The sequence below is a fragment of the Oscarella lobularis genome, chromosome 17 (assembly GCF_947507565.1).
Source record: "Oscarella lobularis chromosome 17, ooOscLobu1.1, whole genome shotgun sequence".
Classification (NCBI taxonomy): domain Eukaryota; kingdom Metazoa; phylum Porifera; class Homoscleromorpha; order Homosclerophorida; family Oscarellidae; genus Oscarella; species Oscarella lobularis.
Window position 1 is genome coordinate 900713 of NC_089191.1, and position 19468 is coordinate 920180.

The following is a 19468-nucleotide window of genomic DNA, read 5'->3' on the forward strand; positions in this document are numbered from 1 at the left end:
CACTACAGAGTACTGTACGTTTATGCGTATACGGGATCCATTTCTTCTAGCCATGGCAACAGATTCGTCGCTGCCCGAGCCTCTATGGGAAGATCGCGATGTCCGCTTTGACATCAGCCTCCAGTATAATGACGTCGCTACTTAGTTATCTTAGTCAGATTCGCTCTTACCCTCAGACAAATGAAGATGCGCCCGGGAGAAGTAAACTAAGACCACGCCTCCAAACCTTCGACGAAAAACCGCGAAATTCTAGATCCTAGTCGATCGCCTCGACTCGGTAGAGGACACAAAGGGAAACAACGGCGATAGAGGTAGGAGATGTCGCCGCGTACATATGAAAACGACGCAAAATTCGCAGGAAAAGTCCTCATAACGAATTTGCGCATCATCTGGTACTCGCAAGCGGTACCACGCGTCAATCTCTGTAAGCGAACGACGAAAGCGTTGCATTCGAGCGAAATCCGTGCCTGTAGCGATAGGATTCAACTGCGTTGTGAGCATTTCGCCCAGAACGACTACATCCGTGAGTTGAATTAATGTTTGGAAAAACATTTCAAAGTTTGGATGTAGAAACTTCGCGGGATAACCGAGTCGACGTGCGTTCTGACGAAAAGCAATAACACGCGTTTCGAATTCATTTTCACGAATCTGGTTTAGTGAGAAAAATATTTCATTCGTTTGTTGTGAAATTTCATCAGGTGACCGGATCTCCGAGACTGTTCTCGTCACTCAAAACAGTCTATAAGTAAATTAGATATTTAGGAATTCTAGATCTATTACTGTATTGCAACACAGAGCATATGAATCATCTAAGATGTACAGAGAGCTCAAGCTTAGGGGAGCTCTTATACATAACAAACAGTTGCGTTTATTGCCCAAAGAACAAATCTATTCTAAAGTAAGGAAATGTGTAAATATGTAAGGTGGTATATAGTCTTTGACTTTGCCTTAGATTGATGGTGTTTGGAATCTTTCCAGTGATCAGGTCTTGGGAAAATTATTAGTAGGCTAGGTCTTGGTGATCGAGCATCTAATATAGGGTAATCTTGGGACGTTTTTTATCACTAATGTCAGGCTGGTGTGGCATGCGAATATGAATGAGAGCTTCAACGTTAGCATACCATATTTACAAATGGTATTTTCTTAAATTCATATTCTGACTTGAAGAATAATTCTCTCATGTAGAAATACGTTAAAATTCGAGATTCTAAATTCGGTTTGGCTTTGGTAGTTGAAAGTTCTCAACAGGTTTTTAAAAAATTCACCTGTACAATACATCAATTATTTATGAGATAGAGTGGTGGATATGTACTCGGCTTTCGTATCGATCCGGCAGAAAAACTCAAAGCGGCACTAAAAGAGATACAAACCCTTCACAAAGTAATTTATCTGAAGAGAGAGTATGTGCACGAGGACAATGTGAATTTAGGTGTTCAGTGCGTGTCCCATATTTGGCGTCGAAGTAGAGCAAGACGAGGAAGTAAGTCAATCGTTTCCTCGTGTTTGAGATGCTCCAAGACGTTCATGTAGCCTCAACCTGTCGATGACGTAACTATCGAACCTGTGCAAGACGACGTTGAAGTTGTGAACGAGCAGCTGCCAAATGATGCCTTTGCAGTAAGGCTAGCTAACGAGTTATAGATTAAATATCAATGAATTTTACTTAGGCTTATTTTGCAGACGGAATTAAGGCAAGAGAAAAATTTTGATTATATGCGTTTCTTATTTATCTATGCGTGCAGAAAGAGGACAGAGAGCCCGTGTTTTCTCCAGAACTTGGACTTGCTATTGAACAGCCTCCAGATGGCTTCACCCTCGCTAATTTGTGGGAAGTATGCTAGGACCTAGAGTAATTCGATAGTCCTTATCCAATAAACAATGACGTCACTGAATAAAGAATCCCGGATCGAGTCTTTTTCCGAGTTTTCAGCGTTTAGCGATGTCGGATAGCGGGTATATTGGATTGAACGGTTTATTTTAACGTGCCTTAGCATGTCTATGAGTAGCGATAACGCCACGGGCGGCTGGTGGTCGAGTTGGATGGACAAAGCCAAGCAAACGGTCTCTCGCCTACGCCATTCCAACATTATTTCGTTGATACGTATCATTTGGTAGTCTTCGGCCGCCTTTACGGCAGTCAAGCGCGATTTGAGCGAGTTCGTTCGAACGGTGACGTCAGACACGTCAGAAGCGCTGGCCACAACGAAAGACGCAATCAAGGAGAAACTGCAGGTAGAGAAACATTTAAAATCGAAGATAGGTGCTCGTAGCAGCAGCAAAGTGAAAAAAATAAGAGAGAGTCTCTTTGATTTTTTGTAGGTGAGCGAATCAAAAGACGCTGTCAATGTGGAAGAGAAAACTTCCGTTAAATCGAAAGGCGAGTTGATCCTCAGTGCAGTCAGTATAAATAAGATATTTCTTATAGGCTCGACATCGTCTGCAATGATGCTTGAGACCATCTCTACTAGTAGGAGTGAGGTAAATTGCACTATTATTTAATTAAGTGATTTATGCACATGTCGTTTCTCTGCTTTCAAAGACTAATCGATTCATATACTATAATCCTTCTTGTAGGCTGAACTAAGCTCTCTCAGAAATGACGTCAGTACTTACTGCAGTGAACCAGATGGTATAATCTCTTCGTACTCCTTCTCATATAAGAGTGCGTTTTTAGACGCGACTGCGTTTTCTGAGTGGAGCTCCACTTTCAATATCGAATCTTGTACCAAGGAGATATCGGAGTTGTTGGTCTCCAATGACAAAATCAGAGCTTTTCAGACGAAATTGGCACGTGTTTTCTTTTCTTCTTCACTGTGTTTTAGTTAACTCGATTTCTAGGTTCCCAGCACTGTGTCATATAAGACGTTTTGGACGAGATATTTTTATCGCGTCAATCAATGGAAGAAGGCACGTTTTCAGAACTGAGTGCTTTTAATTAATTGAGAGAGTGAGAGACTCTTCCTTAGGAACAAGAACGTAGGGCTCGATTGATAGAAAGAGCCGAGCAACAGGAGACAGAAGAAAACGAATTGGGTTGGGAAGACGAAGGTCAGTTAATAAATAGATAAATAAATAAATAAAGATTGTTTTGAAGATGATGGAGGAGGAGGAGAAGAGGGTGCTGAATTAGATAAGGGTGATGATGCTGCTTCAAGTCGATCTGATTCCGGAAGTTTGGTCGATCTGTTGGCGGAACACGCGATGAAGGGTTCGGGAGCTGAATCGCCCGTGTCCACGTCGAGCGAGTCGTTTGTCACGTTGCCGTTGCCGGGAAATAATGGAAGCGAAGAGGCGCAGAGCCAAAGGAGCAGCGAAGAGCCGTACCGGAAGAAACTAAGCGAAATCAATCTGGGATCATCGACTGAAGACGGAGAAGAGGAAAAGGAGAAGGTGGGTAAAGATTTAACTAATTAAAACAAACACGTGACTTTATAAATAAAAATTTATTTTCTTTTTGCATAGGAAACTGATGAAGGAGATTGGGAATCGTGGGATAGTTAGAGCTTATACATAGTTGCACATAGTTAGATTCTATAGCTTCTAATTAACTCAAGTGGTTTTGTGACGTAACTTCCGCCCATCCAAAAATATCTCCCCCCAGCATTTCCCAACGCGCTGAGAGAAACTCAACCGCCCGCCCTTTCTCCTATATTCCGCGCTATGGGAATCTGCTTCGGAAAAAGCGCGCGCCGGCGCCGATTCGACGGGCAGCGCGCGTTCCTCTCGACGAACCTCGAAGACGGAAACGGTACGGGGACCCCACTGCGTCGACGCCCGCCGCCGCCGCCGCCAGCGCCGTCGCCGCGTCCCCTCTACGTCGCCAAGTACGACTACTCGGGTCGAACGGGCGAGGATTTGTCGTTCGAGAAAGGCGACGTGCTCGAAATCGTCGACGATTCGGAGAATTGGTGGCTCGCGCGACTCAAGCGCACCGGAGAGGAGGGCTACGTGCCGCGAAACTACGTCGCCTTGTTCAAGACGGTCGCCGCGCAAGAGTAAGGGGGTGGTTCGAGTCGAGGGGCCCTCGTTCGCACTGGGAAACCGTCGTGCTTGTGGTAGAGACCCCCCTTTTCGTCAGATCCGCATTACCGCTTCGGATTCAAACGGATTACGTTGCTTCGAAAAACTTTTTCGAATCAACGAATCGACGCGCGCTAAAAAACGTCAATAATTCCAATTCTCCTCTTTAGTTGGTTCTTCGGTAAAATTCGTCGCGTCGACGCCGAACGCTACATTCAACTAAACGTCAACGGACCGGGAAGCTTTCTCATCCGCCACAGCGAAAGCCAACCGGGCAACTACGCTCTCTCGGTCAAAGACGTCGACTCGACCGTCAAACACTATCGAATACGTCGTCTCGACAACGGCGGTTTCTACATAGCGCGCGAGGCCCAATTTCCCGATCTGCCGACTCTAATCGAACACTATCGCCGCGACGCCGACGGCCTGTGCGCGCCGCTCAGCGTCGCCTGCGTGAATCCGGAACAGCCGACCGCCGGTCCGGATCCGCGTTGGGAAATTCCTCGCGACGGAATCGTGCACGTGCGCGACTTGGGTCGCGGCCAATTCGGCGACGTCTTCGAAGGCCGATGGAACGGGACGCCGATTGCGGTGAAGACGCTGCGAACCGGACGCATGAAGGAGACGGAGTTTCTCGCCGAGGCGGAAGTGATGAAGAAACTCCAGCATCCGAAGTTGGTTCAGCTCTACGGCGTTTGCACGGTCGGACAGCCCATATACATAGTCATGGAGTTGGTGGAACACGGGGCTCTGTTGAATTATCTCCGCAGTTCCGCCGGTAAGAGTCTCGGCATTGCTAAATTAATCGATATCGGGGCCCAAGTGGCGTGCGGCATGGCCTATCTCGAGTCGCAGAATTTCATTCATCGCGACTTGGCGGCGCGCAACGTGCTCCTCGGAAACCATTTCATGTGCAAAATCACCGATTTCGGGATGGCTCGTTTTGCGCCCGATTTCTATAGTGCCCAAGAGGGCGCCAAGTTTCCCATTAAGTGGACGGCGCCCGAGGCGGCGCTTTATCAAACGTTCACGGTCAAGTCGGACGTTTGGTCGTTTGGGATATTCCTCACGGAATTGGTGACGGGCGGCGCGATGCCGTATCCGGGTAAGTTGGGCGCCGAGGTGCTTGCTTTGCTCGAGGGGGGCTATCGAATTCCGAAGCCAAGAGATTGTCCCGAGCGCTTGTACGAGATTATGATGACGTGCTGGCATAAGAGTCCGGATCGGAGGCCGACGTTTGAGACGTTGCAGTGGAGTCTGGAGGAGTTCTTTGCCAACGACGAAAGCGCTTATAAGGAAACAACTCTTAGGCTAGGACCGCCACCGACGCATATTTAGCCTTTAGGACAGCAGACTATTTTGTGACAATGCAGATATATATATATTGACCGCGGCGGCTTTTGCGCGATGATTCACTGACTAAATGATGTATTGAATAGAATTCCATGCTGTACTCGATTGATTAATTAATTAATTAATTACGTCAGGGCGTGATAGGTTTGAAAAATAATGCTATAATACAACGCCAACTCCTGGGACATGCAGTCGAAATGAAATTAAGTCAAAGCAATAGACGAATTTATACGTAACGATCCAGTTTGTCGTATAGAAAACGAAATCTTTAATTGATATCAAAAGCGCACTCCTTTATCCTGAGTGTCGCAATTTAGCATGGGAAACCACTTGGCTCGAGCGCGAGGCTCGCTCCGTCGGCGTCGCGAAACGACGGACAACGGCAAAAGATCGGAAAGGAAATCGATCGGCGTCTTCGAAGCGAAATTCGCCTATCAAGGTCGAAGCGATCACGATCTCACATTCGCGAGAGGCGATCTCCTGGAAGTTTTGGACGCCAAGGAGAATTGGTGGCTCGCGCGACACACGAAAACGCACGCGGAAGGTCTCATCCCAAGCAACTACGTTCAACCGTACGAATCGATCGAAGCAGAAGAGTAAGCGGGGCCCCCTTTCCTTAGCAACGCCTAAGCGAATAATTTAATTTTGCTTTTTTAAGTTGGTTTTTCGGTCCCATTCGGCGCGTCGAAGCCGAACGCTATCTCGCGCTCCCCATGAATAGGCCGGGTTGCTTCCTTATCCGGGAAAGCGAAAGTCAACCGGGAAGTTACTCCCTCTCCGTTCGCGACTCGACGAATCAGGCGAAGCACTATCGAATACGAACGTTCGACGACGGCGGCGGCTATTTCGTCCAGAAGACAATCGGCTTCCAAAGCGTGCGCGAACTCGTCGCGCACTATCGCGAAACGAACGGCCTGTGCGTTCGTCTCGGGGCCGCGTGCGTTAACCCGATCACGCCCACGGCGGGCCCCGATCCCCAATGGGAAATCCCTCGCGATCGCGTGCAGCACGTAAAGGCGCTCGGTCGCGGCCAATTCGGCGAAGTGTTCGAAGGCCTCTGGAACGGCGTTCCGGTCGCCGTAAAAACCCTTCGCGAAGGCCAAATGAATCGCGAAGAGTTCATGCGCGAAGCTGACGTCATGAAACAATTACGTCATCCGAAATTAGTCCAACTCTTCGGCGTGTGCACGATCGACGAGCCCGTATATATAATCATGGAGCTCATGAGTCGCGGGGCCCTTCTCGATTTTTTACGCGTCGGCGAAGGCCGGAATTTGAAGACGGAACAGCTCATCGATATCGGCGCCCAAGTCGCCTGCGGAATGGCCTATTTGGAATCTCAAAATTTCATACATCGCGATTTGGCGGCGCGAAACGTTCTCGTCGACGATTTCACGATGTGCAAGATCACGGATTTCGGCATGGCGCGATTTGCGCCCGACGATTTTTACGAGGCGCGCGAGGGCGCGAAATTTCCCATAAAGTGGACGGCGCCCGAGGCGGCGATATATCAGATGTTTACGACGAAGTCCGACGTTTGGTCGTTTGGGATTTTGTTGGTCGAGTTGGTAACGCGCGGGGCGATGCCCTACGCGGCTATGTCCGGGTCCGAGGTGCTTAGTGCCTTGCAGGAGGGGTATCGGATGCCCACGCCGCGCAATTGTCCCGATCGATTGTATCAGGTTATGATGACGTGTTGGCATGACGATCCGCAAGCGCGGCCGACGTTCGAGACGTTGCAGTGGACTTTGGAGGATTTTTTTGTATCGAATGTTGGGGATTATAGGGAGGCCTAGACATATTTTCAGTTTTTTTTTTTTCTGGTAGGAGGGGGCTTTTTCTACGAGACACCGATTTACAGTAGCATCTGTTGAAATGAATTAACGTAGTTTTTCTATGACGACTTTTTTTTCGAATAAAAAAGCTTATGTATCTCTTTATTATACGGGCTTGTATTGATCTTTATTTCTTTGCGCACGTTACGTTTCAAAATGGCGTTGTTTCATCGCGTCTTTCGCTTTTCTTTGCCTCTTCTCAACCGATCCATCTCGACTAGCAGCGCCAGATGGGACAGTAAGTGTCGAAGAATCGATGTATTTCGAAAAATTGAGGCGAGACCCCGCGTTAGAGACTCCCGAAGCTAAACTGGGCGTGTCGGGCGACATACCGAGCGACACCGAACAGGCAACCGGTCTCGATAAGAACGAACACGACGCCCTAATGGCTGGAGTCGAGGTAAACGAGTAAAGAAAGGCGCAAATCTAGTCTAAGTGCGATATATTGAGGATCCGTTCAACATGAGCATCAACGTCATTGATTGGGGCACGCGCGCCAATCCGAAAAAAGTCCCATCAATGTTTGACGAAAGACTAGTCGGATGCGTTTGTAAGATCAATAAATAAATAATAAATGAATTTTATTAATTATTAGCTAACAAAAAACATTTCTATAGGTGAACCAGATGCTGTACAAGTGCTATGGATGAAACTGACAGCTGGACCACCGCAGAGGTGCAGCTGTGGCCACTGGTTCGTCCTCACCAAAGGAAATCCAAACAAAATCGAAATGGCATGATGAGGAGAGAGACCTTTACTAAGAGGACCCTTCGCTGTGTAGTGTTTGTCGATGATTAATATAGTCTTGAATCACGTGTCACGTACATATACGTTTACGCTTATCCGGGAAGCGCGAATCAATAAGCAAATCCTATTACCTCGTAGACCGTTCGTCGACTCTGATTGGCCGAAACCGACAAAGAACGTAGAATCAACAAAAGCTCCCTCGCGCAAGCGGAACAGAAGACCATGGCGAAGTCGGCGTCGGCTTCGCGCTCCATCTTCGTCGTTCCGCTCCTCCTTTTCGTCTCGCTCGTTCCGCGCGTCGTCGCCCAAGTGCGCGCGCCGCCCGTTTTCAATGTCGCGCAAAACAAATCGATCGTCGCCTCGTCGACGTGCGGCGTCGACGCGGCGGGCAACACGGTTCGAGACGAATTCTGCCTTCTGACGCTCACCTCCCAATCGTCGTCGACGTCGACCGTTTGCGAGACCTGTCAAGGCGCATCCGGGCCCCTGGCGCATCCGGCTAGCCGAATGGTGGACGGATCGCAAGCGGATTGGATCTCGCCGCCGTTGTCGCGCGGCGATCAGTACCACAAAGTCAACATAACGCTCGATCTTGGCCAGGTAAGCGGTTCTCGCGGGGGGGGGGGGAGGTGGTCGCGATCACGTGACGTAAATATTAAATAAATAATTAAAGGTCTTCCACGTCGCCTACGTGTTCATTCACGCGAATCGCGCGCCGCGTCCGGGTGAGTGGATATTGGAAAAGTCGCTCGACAATCGCGTCTACACGCCGTGGCAATATTTCGTCTTGAACGATCGCGATTGCGATCGCATCTTCGGAATCGATCCAAATCAACCGTTGACCGACTCCAGTCCCTCGTGCACGGACACCTATTCGGCCATAACGCCGCTGAATAACGGAGAGGTTGAAATAATCAATAATAATTAATTGATTATATATTTATTTATTTATTTTAGATTTATGCTCGCCTTTTGAGTCGTCGACCGAGCGAGGAGAGTTTCAGCGATAGCGCGGAATTGCAAGATTTTACCAGTGCGCGTTATATTCGATTTCGATTTCGACGTGTTGCGACTCTCCTCGGAGAACTCGACATTCCATCCGATTACGCCGACGCGACAATAAGTAGAAGAGTGAGAAACATACCGGTAGATTATATATGTATGTATACATAATCTTTTTTTCTTTAGTACTTCTACTCTATCAAGACTATTCAAGTGGGAGGCCTGTGCAAGTGCAACGGTTTTGCAAGCGAATGCGTTTCCCGCGGCAACGAGGAGCTGCTCGAGTGCACGTGCACGGAGAACACGTGCGGACCCGATTGCTCCCAATGTTGCCCCGGTTTCAATCAATACAAATGGCAACTGAGAACGCAGAAGAACAACTTCACCTGCGAAGGTAAGAGAATAGTTATCCTCATAGACGTATCCCTTATAGAAATCCGATACTATTTTATTAAAGAATACTGTACCCTCATACAAAGTCACTATGAACGTTTTAGACCTATGTATCCTCATAGACGCGTCTGTATATATAGAAATCCACTACATAAAGTCACTATGAATATTCAGACCTATATGTCCTCGTAGACGTAATCCGTATAGAAATCATATATTCCTAATAGCTTGCAATTGTTTTGGGCACTCGGAGTCGTGCGACTACGACGCCGACGTCGACGCCCGCTCGCAGAGTCTCAATCTCGAAGGTCGCTACAGCGGCGGCGGCGTCTGTCGCAACTGTCGCGACAACACGGCGGGAAACAACTGCCACGAGTGCGCGCCGCGCCACTATCGTCCGCTCGCGCGCTCGCGCGCGGCGCCGTGCATGCCGTGCCGCTGCGCGGGACCAGGCTCGCTCGACGGACTCTGCGATCCAACAACGGGCGATTGCGTGTGCAAGAAAAACGTCGAAGGCGCGCGCTGCGATCGCTGCAAGCCGGGCTTCTTCGCGCTGGAGAACTCCAATAGCGACGGCTGTCGTCCGTGCGGTTGCGACGTCGACGGCTCGCTCGTCGGCCTGCGCGAGTGCGGCGCGTGCGCGTGCAAGCCGCTCGTCGCTTCGCCGACGTGCGAGCGTTGCGTCGACGGCGCGTACGGGCTATCCGGCGAGACGTTGTTCGGGTGCGAGTTGTGCCGTTGCGACGTCGGCGGCGCCGTCGAGCCGTTTCGATGCAACGCGAATCGGGGGAAGTGCGGATGTCGCGACGGTTTGCGCGGGAAGAGGTGCAATATCGTGGCGCAGGGCTCCTATTTGCCGTCGGTGCACACGAATCTGTTCGGCGAAGCCGAGGACGGAGACTGGATATCGTTTCGGACGCCGTTCGGTTTTGACGAGGTCGATTTTCCCGGTTATTCTGGATTCGGTTACGTCATTTTGAGAAATAATTCTCAGGTGAGAGAACTCGCGATCAAAATAATCGAATTACATATATTCCTAGATGTTGATATCGCTGAGTTTTTTGATCAAGAAAGCAATGAAATACCAAGTGGTCATCTATTACGTATTGGAGGGATCGACGTCGAGTCGAATTCAAGCCTATTTCGTCGCGCCCGACGGCGAGGAACAGAACGTGGCGATTTCTCTCGATCAATCCAGTCAACGTAAGTCCCCAACGTTTTCCCCCCACCCAATATATCTTAGTTCTCTCGAATAGCGCGTTATTCTAATTTGGGCGCCGGCGAGTTCTCCCTCACTCCCGGCAACTGGTCGCTGGTCGTCGAATACGACGGCGCCTCGCGTCTTCTCATCGATCGCGTTCTCGTCATTCCGGAAGAATTCTACGACCCGACGAACCTTCTCACAAACGTTCCCGACATGTGTCTCGCCGCCGCCGATCGAACGCCGAGCGCGTGCCGTCGATACGCCCATCCGGACATAACGAAGTATTTGCATCAAGAAGCGACGATCGCCGCCGGATCGCCGACGCTCTTCGCCGGCCAACTAGTCGCGCGAATGGACGCCACTCAAAACGTAAAGAAAACACAATATATATATATTTAATTTAATGTTTTTTTTCTTAGAGTCGACTTGGCTTCGTTTTTTCTAACGTTCCCGCCGGCTCCTACGCGGTCGTCGTCTCCTACTTCAGTTCTCACGCCGACGTGCAGTCGATTGGCGTCGAGGTGTCCGGCGTCGAGACGACCGGACAGGTTGCCGTTTATCCGTGCTCCTTTGCCTTTGGGTGCCGTCACGTTGCCATGGATCGCGGCGAAGTGCTCGCCTACGACGTGCCGGAATCGGTTTCGTCGGCGGTCACCGTCATTTTGACGCTCGCGCAGAGAGCCGATAATTCTCAATCGGCCGACATTGTATGACTTCAATTAATAAATTAATCTGTTATTGATTTTCTTTTAGGTTGCCGTGTATTTGATTCCCTCTGTCGAGTTCACCGCTGCCATGGTGACGCCAGCGTTCAAGTGCTATTTTTTGAATTCGAGGTTTGTTGAATTTTTGGAGTTGTTCCCTTAGTAGCGTTTTAATTATTAGCTGCTCCGCAACTCCGTTTGAACCGTTAAAAAATTCAGCAGAAATGGTGAACTATTACGTGTCGGACGACGGCTACTACTTCGACGCGGAAGGAGAGAAGCAAAGCATTGACGTATCATCGAATCCCATTGTCAATTCCCGTTCTCAATCAACTAGAGGTGTAGCAGTACTTGGGCAATCACAGGTAAAGAATATATCTTTAGTTTATAAATAAATAAATGTTTTTTTTATCTCTTAGAAATCGGCTGATATTGACGTCGAGTTGCCTTCGTCAGGCAGCTACAACGTCCTTCTTCACTACTATAATCCCGACGCCGAATCGGTTACCGTGACTCTATCCTTCGACGACGTCTCGTTCAACGTCACGCTTCCCTTTTGTCCGGACGAGTCGGGATGTCGAGTCGCCTATCCCTTGGAAATCAATAGCGAATCGACGTCCTTTACTCTAACTATCACTTCGCCGACGAAAACGATCTACATCGATTCGGCATCCTTTATTCAATCTGGCTCGTTCGACGCTGGCGACTACGTATCGCCGCAACCGCTCGACGTCAAGAATCGTTTTCTCGCCGAATGCAGCGCGAACGCGTTCGCGCCGACGGACAACGCCTTCTGCACGCGAAGCGTCGCGTCCCTATCGGCGATCTACAACGACGGCGCCGTCGCGTGCGAATGCGATCTCCAAGGATCGACGTCCGTCGAGTGCAATCAACTCTCCGGCGAGTGCACCTGCAAGCCGGACGTCGTCGGGCTCACGTGTACTCGTTGCAAAGTCGGCTACTACGGTTTTCCCAACTGTCTTCCGTGCGAGTGCACCAGCGGCAGCGTCTGCAACGAAGTCACCGGCGCGTGTGTCTGTCCGCCGAACGTACGCGGTCGCGCCTGCGATCAATGCGAGACGAATTTCTGGCGTTTCGATGCGACGCGCGGCTGCGTCGCCTGCGCCTGCGACGGCGTCGGATCGAGCGTCGCCGACTGCAACGTGACGACGGGCCAGTGCGCGTGTCGGCCTCGCTACGCGGGGCTCAAGTGCAACGAGTGCGCCGAGGGACGATACGATCCGCCGACGTGTCGAAAGTGCGCCTGCGATTCGACGGGCAGCGTCGGAATCGGATGCAATCAGGCGACGGGCGCGTGTCGATGCAAGACGAACGTACGCGGCGACAAGTGCACGGAATGCGCGTCGGGCACGTTTAACTTGACTCAGGCGGGTTGCCAGACGTGCGGATGCGACGTCCAGGGAAGCGCCTCGCGCGACTGCCACCCCACTACAGGCGAATGCACGTGCAAGAGTGGCGTTGTCGGGCGCGCGTGCGATCGCTGCGAAGCGGATCACTATCGCACCTCGAACGGATCGTGCGCGCCCTGCGCGTGCAATCCAGCCGGCTCTCGCTCGTCGACGTGCGACGTCGACTCGGGCAAGTGCCGATGCAAGAAATTCGTACGCGGACTTCGCTGCGACCGATGCGCGCGCGGTTCGTACGCGTTCGGCGTCGGCGCCGACGGCTGCACGTCGTGCGCGTGCGACGCGCTCGGATCGACGGGCGATTGCGACGTCGCGACGGGAAAGTGCGCGTGCAAACCGGGCGCGTTCGGCGATCGATGCGATCAATGTCAAGCGCGTCACGTCGTCGCCGACGAAGGCTGTCGCCCGTGCGGCTATTGCACCGATTCGATAATGGACGAAATGGAGAAGCTGATGGTCGTCGTGAACGGAACGCTCGTCAATATCACCGATTATTCGTTTCTCGTCGCCGCGTGGCGACGACTGCAGAATATTCGACGGGCGTTTAACGAGTCGAGACGGATTCTTTGCGGCTTGGATTGGTGCGGGGATTTCGACGCGATTCCGCCGCCGCCGCCGCTGGTCGCGCCGCCGCCGACGGGGGGAAGCGCCTCGCCGCTCGGCGACGTTCTCGCACGACTCGAGATTTTGATTGGACGCATGGAACCGAATACAGGGCTCATCTTTCGCTTGGCGGAGCTCAAAGTCCTCGTCGATCGGTTGGAGTTGAGAGTGAACGCGTCCCTGGACGATGCTATCGAGGGTCGAAACGACGCGACGCGCGTGAACGCGAGAGCCGACGCGTTGCTCGATCGGACGCAGATGGAAGATCAAGGACTCGCAGGCAAGTGATTAAAATAATCTCTATTTGTTTGTTATATAGTTTCGTAGGTCTCGTGAATGACTTGCGCAATTTGGTGAACAAATTGTCCAGCGATGTCGCAGTCAGGAACGAGACTCTTGCCGAAGGTCGAGACGCTGTCAATAGGATGCGTCAGCGAGACTTTGATACGCCGTGGAATGACGTGACGGCGTTGCGCGGGGAGGCGGAGAAGGCTCTGGGCATCGCGGAAGATGCTCTCCTGTCAGCGCAAGCGTTCTTGGATAACGCCACGCAGATGGAACAGAGCGTCAAGGATTGGATCGCCGTGTTGACCGAAGCGCGAAAAATGGTCGCAAACGTGAGCGCGAACGTGAACGCGGCCGCCGCGTCGACGGCGGAGGCGGAAGACGTCCTAAGTCAAATCGAGGTATATACCAACGATAATATTATACTAGTATTTTAATTAATCCCTTTCGTAGGATAAGATAGCGAATTTGAGACAAATGATTGCGGACTTGAGAGGAAACGCGACGAGCGCGAAAACTCGCGTCGAAATCGCTACCTCTCAACTCGAAGACGCTCGAAACACGAACGGCGGCGCGCGAGACGACACGAATCGGATGTCGACGGAATTGCAAAACTTACGCCAGCGCATTTTCGACTTCATGACCGAACTGGCGGCGCTCGAAGTCGAAGCGCTAAAAGCGGAGCGAAACGTCTCGCTGTTGATCGGCGTCATCGACGCCATTGGCTCGACGTGGAACGACGCTCAAAAGAACTTCAACGCTTCGATCACCTACATACGAAACTATAATCTATTGAACGTAACCGAATTTCTTCTCAATTTGACGCTCGGCGTCAACGTGACGTCGAACGCGACGCTCCAAGCGGGACGACTCAACGTGACGGATATAAGAGATAGAGCGAGGCGAAGTCTTCTCGCTAGTCAAGCGCTCCAGCAAGAAGTCGCCGACTGCAATACGAAACTCCAAGGTATAAAACGCTAAGAGAGAAAACACCTTCTCTCTTATAATCTATCCTAGATATGAATTCGAGTCTCGCTCGAATTGCCGCCGATCTCGAATCGGCGATCAAACTATTTGTCGTCGTCGAGACGAAGGCGAATTCGACGAACGATAGCGCGACGACGTTGGTGGAGCGAAGCTACGATCCGACCGTCGTCGAGACGGATGCGAACGCGTCGGCGCGAAGCGCTGCCGCGCAGGCGGGCAATTACACGGCGTTGGCGAAGAGAGCGGACGATCTTCGAAGTCGATTGAAGGAGTATTTGACGAATACGAAACCGGTTCTAAATTTGCTTTTTCAAGCGGAGGAAAACGGTGGGGGGGCGATCGACGACGTCAGCCATCACTTCGACTTATTTTTTTTTTGTTTTTTTTTCATAGCTACTATAGCCAGTGGAAGGGCTCAGGAAATTCCCAACGATTCCCAAGCGATTCGAAATCAGTTCTCCGATCTGACCGATCGTCTCAACGCTCTCGACGTGCGCCTGATCGACATTCAAGAGAAAATCGATCGCTTTCGAAAGCACGCGGCGACGGCACGTCTACATATAAACGATTTCCATTCATCCGTCGATTAATTTCTTTTTTTTTTCTATTTATTTTCTAGATCGATGTTCCTCTCAGCGCCGAGCAGGGAGCCAACGACGAGACGATCACGCTCAAAACGCCGCCGTCGCTCGAGGAGACGGCGTTCGAAACGTCCGTTATCGTCAACGTCAGACCGGCGTCGTTGTCGTCGGGACTTCTCTTCTTCGTCGGTCCAGATGACAAGGTAAAGATCGATTGAGAATTTGGGTCCGTTTATGTCGCTATGTTCTGCTTATTTATCTGAAGAAATCCGCTACAACGAGACGTCGAAGAGGAGGGGTGTCACTCGTGGTACGTACGCGCGCCCGCTCCACTCCAATGCCTATCTAATTTTCTTGCGCAAAGGATCCGTTTATTGCTATTGAGTTAGATAACGGGTTGGTCAAGTTTTCCTACAGCGCTGGCGGCGTGCCGGCCGTTGCAAGGACAACGCAACCGGGCCTAAACACCGCGGAAACGTTCGAGATCACAGCGAGACGGTGACGACGTTCTGAACGCATCTATAATTAATTATTTTATTCGTTCTCTCCTCTCAGGCTCGGTCTCAAAGCTGAGCTCAAGGTTCAGAAAACGTCAGGCGGGTCTCAGTCGTTCGTACCGTACGAGGAGATGGTCGAGGCTCAGACGTCGGAGGGATTGTCTTGGCTTGCATTCGAAGAGGACTCGAGAACGTTCGTCGGAGGAATACCCAGCGATTACGAGGCAATAAAATTAATTCTTTTAATTTAATTTAATTTTAATTTTTTAAATTTTAGATTCCCAATTCGATTAGGCCTTACGTGTCGTCGACGACGGCGGCGTTTAGCGGTTGCGTCGCTTCGCTATCCGTTAACAAGGATTTCGTTTCGATGGCGAATTTCGACAACGCGTCCGTTCTCATACCGCCAGTATGCGGAAAAGGCGCGATGTAATAAATAAAATTATAAATATAAATACGCATATTAAATATAATTCGTCCCTCTTAGTCTTCTCAAGAATCGCGTTGTGTCCGACGGGACGCTGAAAGGTCTCTACGGATTAGGCTACGTCGCCTTCGATCCGAACTTAGTCGACAACCTCCAGTGGGCGTCGCACACGCAATTGCTTCGACTCACGTTCAGTCGTCTCGTGACGACCCAACTCGACGGCCTTCTCTTCTACGCCAAAGGCGACGGCGACGTCTTTCTCTCGCTCGAAATCTACAATCAAGGCTTGCGCGCTCTCCTGAACACGGGCGACGCCGAAACGTACGAAATCCTTCTCGCCAACGTCGTCGGTCTCGTCCAATCGACGCCGACGGCGATCATAGTGACGGTGGACGCGAGGCAATTTCGACTCGATGCCGGCGAACAAAGTAAAACGATTCAAACGACGAAAGGCGTCGCGATAACGAGTCTGCTCTACCTCGGCGGCGTTCCGCGCGATTTCGTCGTCGACAAAGGCGTGCTCTCGCGCGCGTCGTTGGCCGCCTGTTTGGAGTCGTTCAACGTTCGCGTGAGCGGCGGAACGCGCGCGCACGAGTTGAAGTTGATCAGCAAAGGGGTAGCGGCCGGCAAAGGGGTAGCGATCGTCGACGGGAGCAACGGCTTCGGCGAGAAGTGCTTGGAAGTCGAGAAACGGTCGGCGTATTTCGACGGGACCGGCGGGGTGATCTATTCGCCGATGGGCTTCGATTCGTTGCTCGTCTTTTGGCTGAAGCCGGAGAACGAGACGGGATTCTTGTTCTATCAGAGCAATAAGGAGGAGACGATTTTCTATAGCGTGTCGATTGTCGAGAAGAAGGTGAGGTTCTATTTGGATGGCAGCGTCGCCAGTACTCCCGCTCCCACGCAAACGGTTATGCTGACGACGAACGAAGTTAATTTGATGGAGAAAAACTACGTCGTCATCACGAGAAGCGGAGATCAGTAATACATCCATCAAATAAGAAAATAATTGATTTCTAATTGTAATTATTAATCAAGGGTTTCTATAACTTTGAATGACGTGACGACGACGAAATCGGGATTTCGCCAAGAGATCATACCCGGTGGGCAAAGTATAAGAGATTCGACGGCCAATACGATGATAGGTCATCCCCACAACGACGTCGTTCAACGGCTGAGAGAAAACAACGCCTATTTCAAAGCCTATGAAGGATGCTTGGGCGACGTCACGTTCGCCGTGGGGTAAGGAGGAATAAGCGTCTTGTGTATATTTTTAGGGGAAAATGTCACGTGCTTGTTCCTAAGGTTGCTCAATTTTGGCGGTGTCGCTCAGGAGGCGACCACTTCCGGCATGATTACTCCGTGCGAGGCGAGAGAAATTCGGACGCCGACGCCGTATTGGACTCCGACTCCGTCAATGCCGACGCTGACTCCGACTCCGACGCCAGTCAAGGTTTCCTGCGTGGGCGCGCCGCAAGTCGAGGCGAACGGATACTCGTTCGCACCGAATCCCGGCAGCCGAGTCTCGTTCCAGTTCTCCAACGTTAAAGTGGTGCAAAGAGGGTACGCGTCCGTTCGTTAATCGTTATTAATTAATATAATCTCACATGTTTTTTTTAGGTTTGAGATCAAGTTCGCTATTCGCACCGAGGTGGTGTCGGCGACGATTCTTTCGGCGGTGAACAAGGATCAGTCGAACTACATCTTTTTGAGTCTTCAAGAGAAAAAGTTCATCTACACCTTCTTCATGTCGTCCGGCGCCGACGACCGGCCGGAGCACGCATACAAGGCCGAATTGGACGCGAGTGGCATTTACGACGGGCAGTGGCACAACGTGAGGAGACAGAAAGCCAATGAGTGTATACATTTCGTCTTATTGAATTATTTAATAGGTGACGCTGTCCAGGACTTTGAAAGGGGGCTTATTAGCGATTGACGGGAATATGAATGAAGGCCAGAAATTCAGTGGAGCTGAGAAATTTTTGAGATTGAACGATGCCTTCGTCTTCGGAGACAATGGCGACTTGAAGAAGAAGCACAAAGATTTTGTAAGGGGCGGGGAAAGAAGGCGTGGCGGCGTCTAAGCGTTGCTCTTCTTTTTTTTTTCTCAGAGGAACTTACCGGATTTTGAGGGGTGTATCAAAGACGTGGCAATAACGAGTGTGATCGGCGGAACTGCGACGCCTGTTGTGTACGTTAATTTCAATGTAATTTCTCCGAGAGAATGACTAAAGTTTCGTTTTTTCGACGCAGATTTGACGATGTTGTTGCGGAAGGCGACGTTAGCCGTTCTTGCTACAAGGCCATCGACACCGCTTCGGATAACGCTGGATTCGACGGAAAGAGCCACGTCGTCATAGGTACGCATAATAATAATAATAATCGTATCATTATTTATTATTTTTTAGCTTCAAATTGGAATGTCAATACGGGAATCGACATCAAAATGACGGTCCGGTCGAATAACCACTCCGGTCTTCTTCTTTCCGTGGGCGCCGATACGAAATCCGCCGCCGCTCAATCGTCGTACGTCGTCCTGGAGATACGCGACGGCGTGCTCGCGTTCGTCGTCAATAACGGCGACGGCGAATTTTCCGTCACCGACGCGAGCGCGACGAGCCTGTGCGACGGCAAGTGGCACGACATCGAGGCGAAATTGATGACGACGAGCATTGAAGTGACCGTCGACGGCGGGGAAAAATCGAGCGCCACGTCGTCGGGAACGGACGGAACGAACGATTCGTCGGGTCCTTTGTATATCGGTGGTCTGCCGTCCGGTTAGTTCTCAAAAGTCCAAAGCGCAATAATCGTTATTATTTTTATTTATTTAGATGCTAATCGCGATGTGCGTCACGTCAGCGTTCCCAATCTGTTCGGCTGCGTCAAGGAATTATTCATTGATCGCAAAAGATCGTTTGAATCCCTGGGTCTCGATGGGGGCGCTCAACTGAATTACTGCGTTCTCAGCGAGCCTTGAGAAAGACATAGTGAAGACGTTTCTTCTTTTTTCGTCGTCGTCTGCGCGCTGCTTTTTTTTTCTGTGTTGCTCTTTGTTTTTGTAGTTCGAGACTTGTGGCTTTTTTTCTGTGTGCATCCGTCTGCAAACGAAAGCGCCGAGGATCTTAATAATTCCCTGCACGCAGGCAGCTGGCATAAAAAGATCGTTAAAGCCAAAGTAAGTATCAGTATTAATTAATTATTTTATTAATTAATTAATTAATTTCCCAATGGGTACTGAGTTTATGTAGTCGGGGCTTCCTGTTACCAGTAGTCTTCTTTCACGTTGGCTTGCTTGAAAAATAGGCCTCTATCTGCCGTTGGAAAATTTCTCGCGTCTCCCTATACAATTTGATGCCCCAATAGTTTATGAGTTGTAGCATCTCTGGTTGTAGTCCCTGGTTGT

At 50.5% G+C, this 19468-nt stretch overlaps 6 protein-coding genes across 6 annotated transcripts; all 6 read left to right on the forward strand.

Annotated features, from left to right (window-relative positions):
• The first annotated feature begins 11 nt into the window (after nucleotides 1-11).
• LOC136197239 (Bardet-Biedl syndrome 5 protein homolog) lies at nucleotides 12-1903 on the forward strand. The gene is made up of 16 exons (XM_065986963.1): nucleotides 12-123; nucleotides 177-201; nucleotides 254-311; nucleotides 359-424; nucleotides 474-523; nucleotides 571-651; nucleotides 699-745; nucleotides 796-898; nucleotides 953-985; nucleotides 1040-1135; nucleotides 1186-1248; nucleotides 1297-1380; nucleotides 1430-1480; nucleotides 1531-1617; nucleotides 1668-1691; nucleotides 1743-1903. Exons 1-16 carry the CDS (start codon nucleotides 23-25, stop codon nucleotides 1839-1841), a joined length of 1068 nt encoding a protein of 355 aa, XP_065843035.1. The 5' UTR covers nucleotides 12-22; the 3' UTR covers nucleotides 1842-1903.
• Nucleotides 1900-3598, forward strand: LOC136197242 (BSD domain-containing protein 1-like). The gene is made up of 11 exons (XM_065986969.1): nucleotides 1900-1953; nucleotides 2007-2061; nucleotides 2116-2232; nucleotides 2320-2377; nucleotides 2426-2478; nucleotides 2575-2629; nucleotides 2675-2787; nucleotides 2839-2907; nucleotides 2967-3048; nucleotides 3095-3390; nucleotides 3463-3598. Exons 1-11 carry the CDS (start codon nucleotides 1940-1942, stop codon nucleotides 3499-3501), a joined length of 951 nt encoding a protein of 316 aa, XP_065843041.1. The 5' UTR covers nucleotides 1900-1939; the 3' UTR covers nucleotides 3502-3598.
• On the forward strand, nucleotides 3568-5478 carry LOC136197235 (tyrosine-protein kinase Src42A-like). The gene is made up of 2 exons (XM_065986959.1): nucleotides 3568-3995; nucleotides 4191-5478. Exons 1-2 carry the CDS (start codon nucleotides 3661-3663, stop codon nucleotides 5356-5358), a joined length of 1503 nt encoding a protein of 500 aa, XP_065843031.1. The 5' UTR covers nucleotides 3568-3660; the 3' UTR covers nucleotides 5359-5478.
• Nucleotides 5479-5668: 190 nt separating this feature from the next.
• LOC136197237 (tyrosine-protein kinase Src42A-like) lies at nucleotides 5669-7313 on the forward strand. Its single transcript, XM_065986961.1, has 2 exons — nucleotides 5669-5969; nucleotides 6032-7313. The coding sequence occupies exons 1-2, from the start codon at nucleotides 5692-5694 to the stop codon at nucleotides 7167-7169; spliced, it is 1416 nt and encodes a 471-aa protein (XP_065843033.1). The 5' UTR covers nucleotides 5669-5691; the 3' UTR covers nucleotides 7170-7313.
• A 30-nt stretch (nucleotides 7314-7343) lies between these two features.
• Nucleotides 7344-8032, forward strand: LOC136197494 (cytochrome c oxidase subunit 5B, mitochondrial-like). Its single transcript, XM_065987274.1, has 4 exons — nucleotides 7344-7446; nucleotides 7502-7608; nucleotides 7659-7758; nucleotides 7826-8032. The coding sequence occupies exons 1-4, from the start codon at nucleotides 7365-7367 to the stop codon at nucleotides 7945-7947; spliced, it is 411 nt and encodes a 136-aa protein (XP_065843346.1). The 5' UTR covers nucleotides 7344-7364; the 3' UTR covers nucleotides 7948-8032.
• A 109-nt stretch (nucleotides 8033-8141) lies between these two features.
• LOC136197491 (laminin subunit alpha-3-like) lies at nucleotides 8142-19194 on the forward strand. Its single transcript, XM_065987270.1, has 29 exons — nucleotides 8142-8555; nucleotides 8629-8859; nucleotides 8913-9086; nucleotides 9144-9351; nucleotides 9578-10344; nucleotides 10391-10553; nucleotides 10607-10923; nucleotides 10974-11261; nucleotides 11308-11390; nucleotides 11440-11623; nucleotides 11678-13568; nucleotides 13616-13974; nucleotides 14027-14540; nucleotides 14591-14887; nucleotides 14954-15108; nucleotides 15180-15344; nucleotides 15407-15451; nucleotides 15506-15639; nucleotides 15697-15862; nucleotides 15916-16067; nucleotides 16126-17046; nucleotides 17104-17307; nucleotides 17371-17628; nucleotides 17686-17899; nucleotides 17958-18113; nucleotides 18177-18256; nucleotides 18319-18425; nucleotides 18474-18842; nucleotides 18897-19194. The coding sequence occupies exons 1-29, from the start codon at nucleotides 8178-8180 to the stop codon at nucleotides 19040-19042; spliced, it is 9126 nt and encodes a 3041-aa protein (XP_065843342.1). The 5' UTR covers nucleotides 8142-8177; the 3' UTR covers nucleotides 19043-19194.
• The last annotated feature ends 274 nt before the right edge of the window (nucleotides 19195-19468 follow it).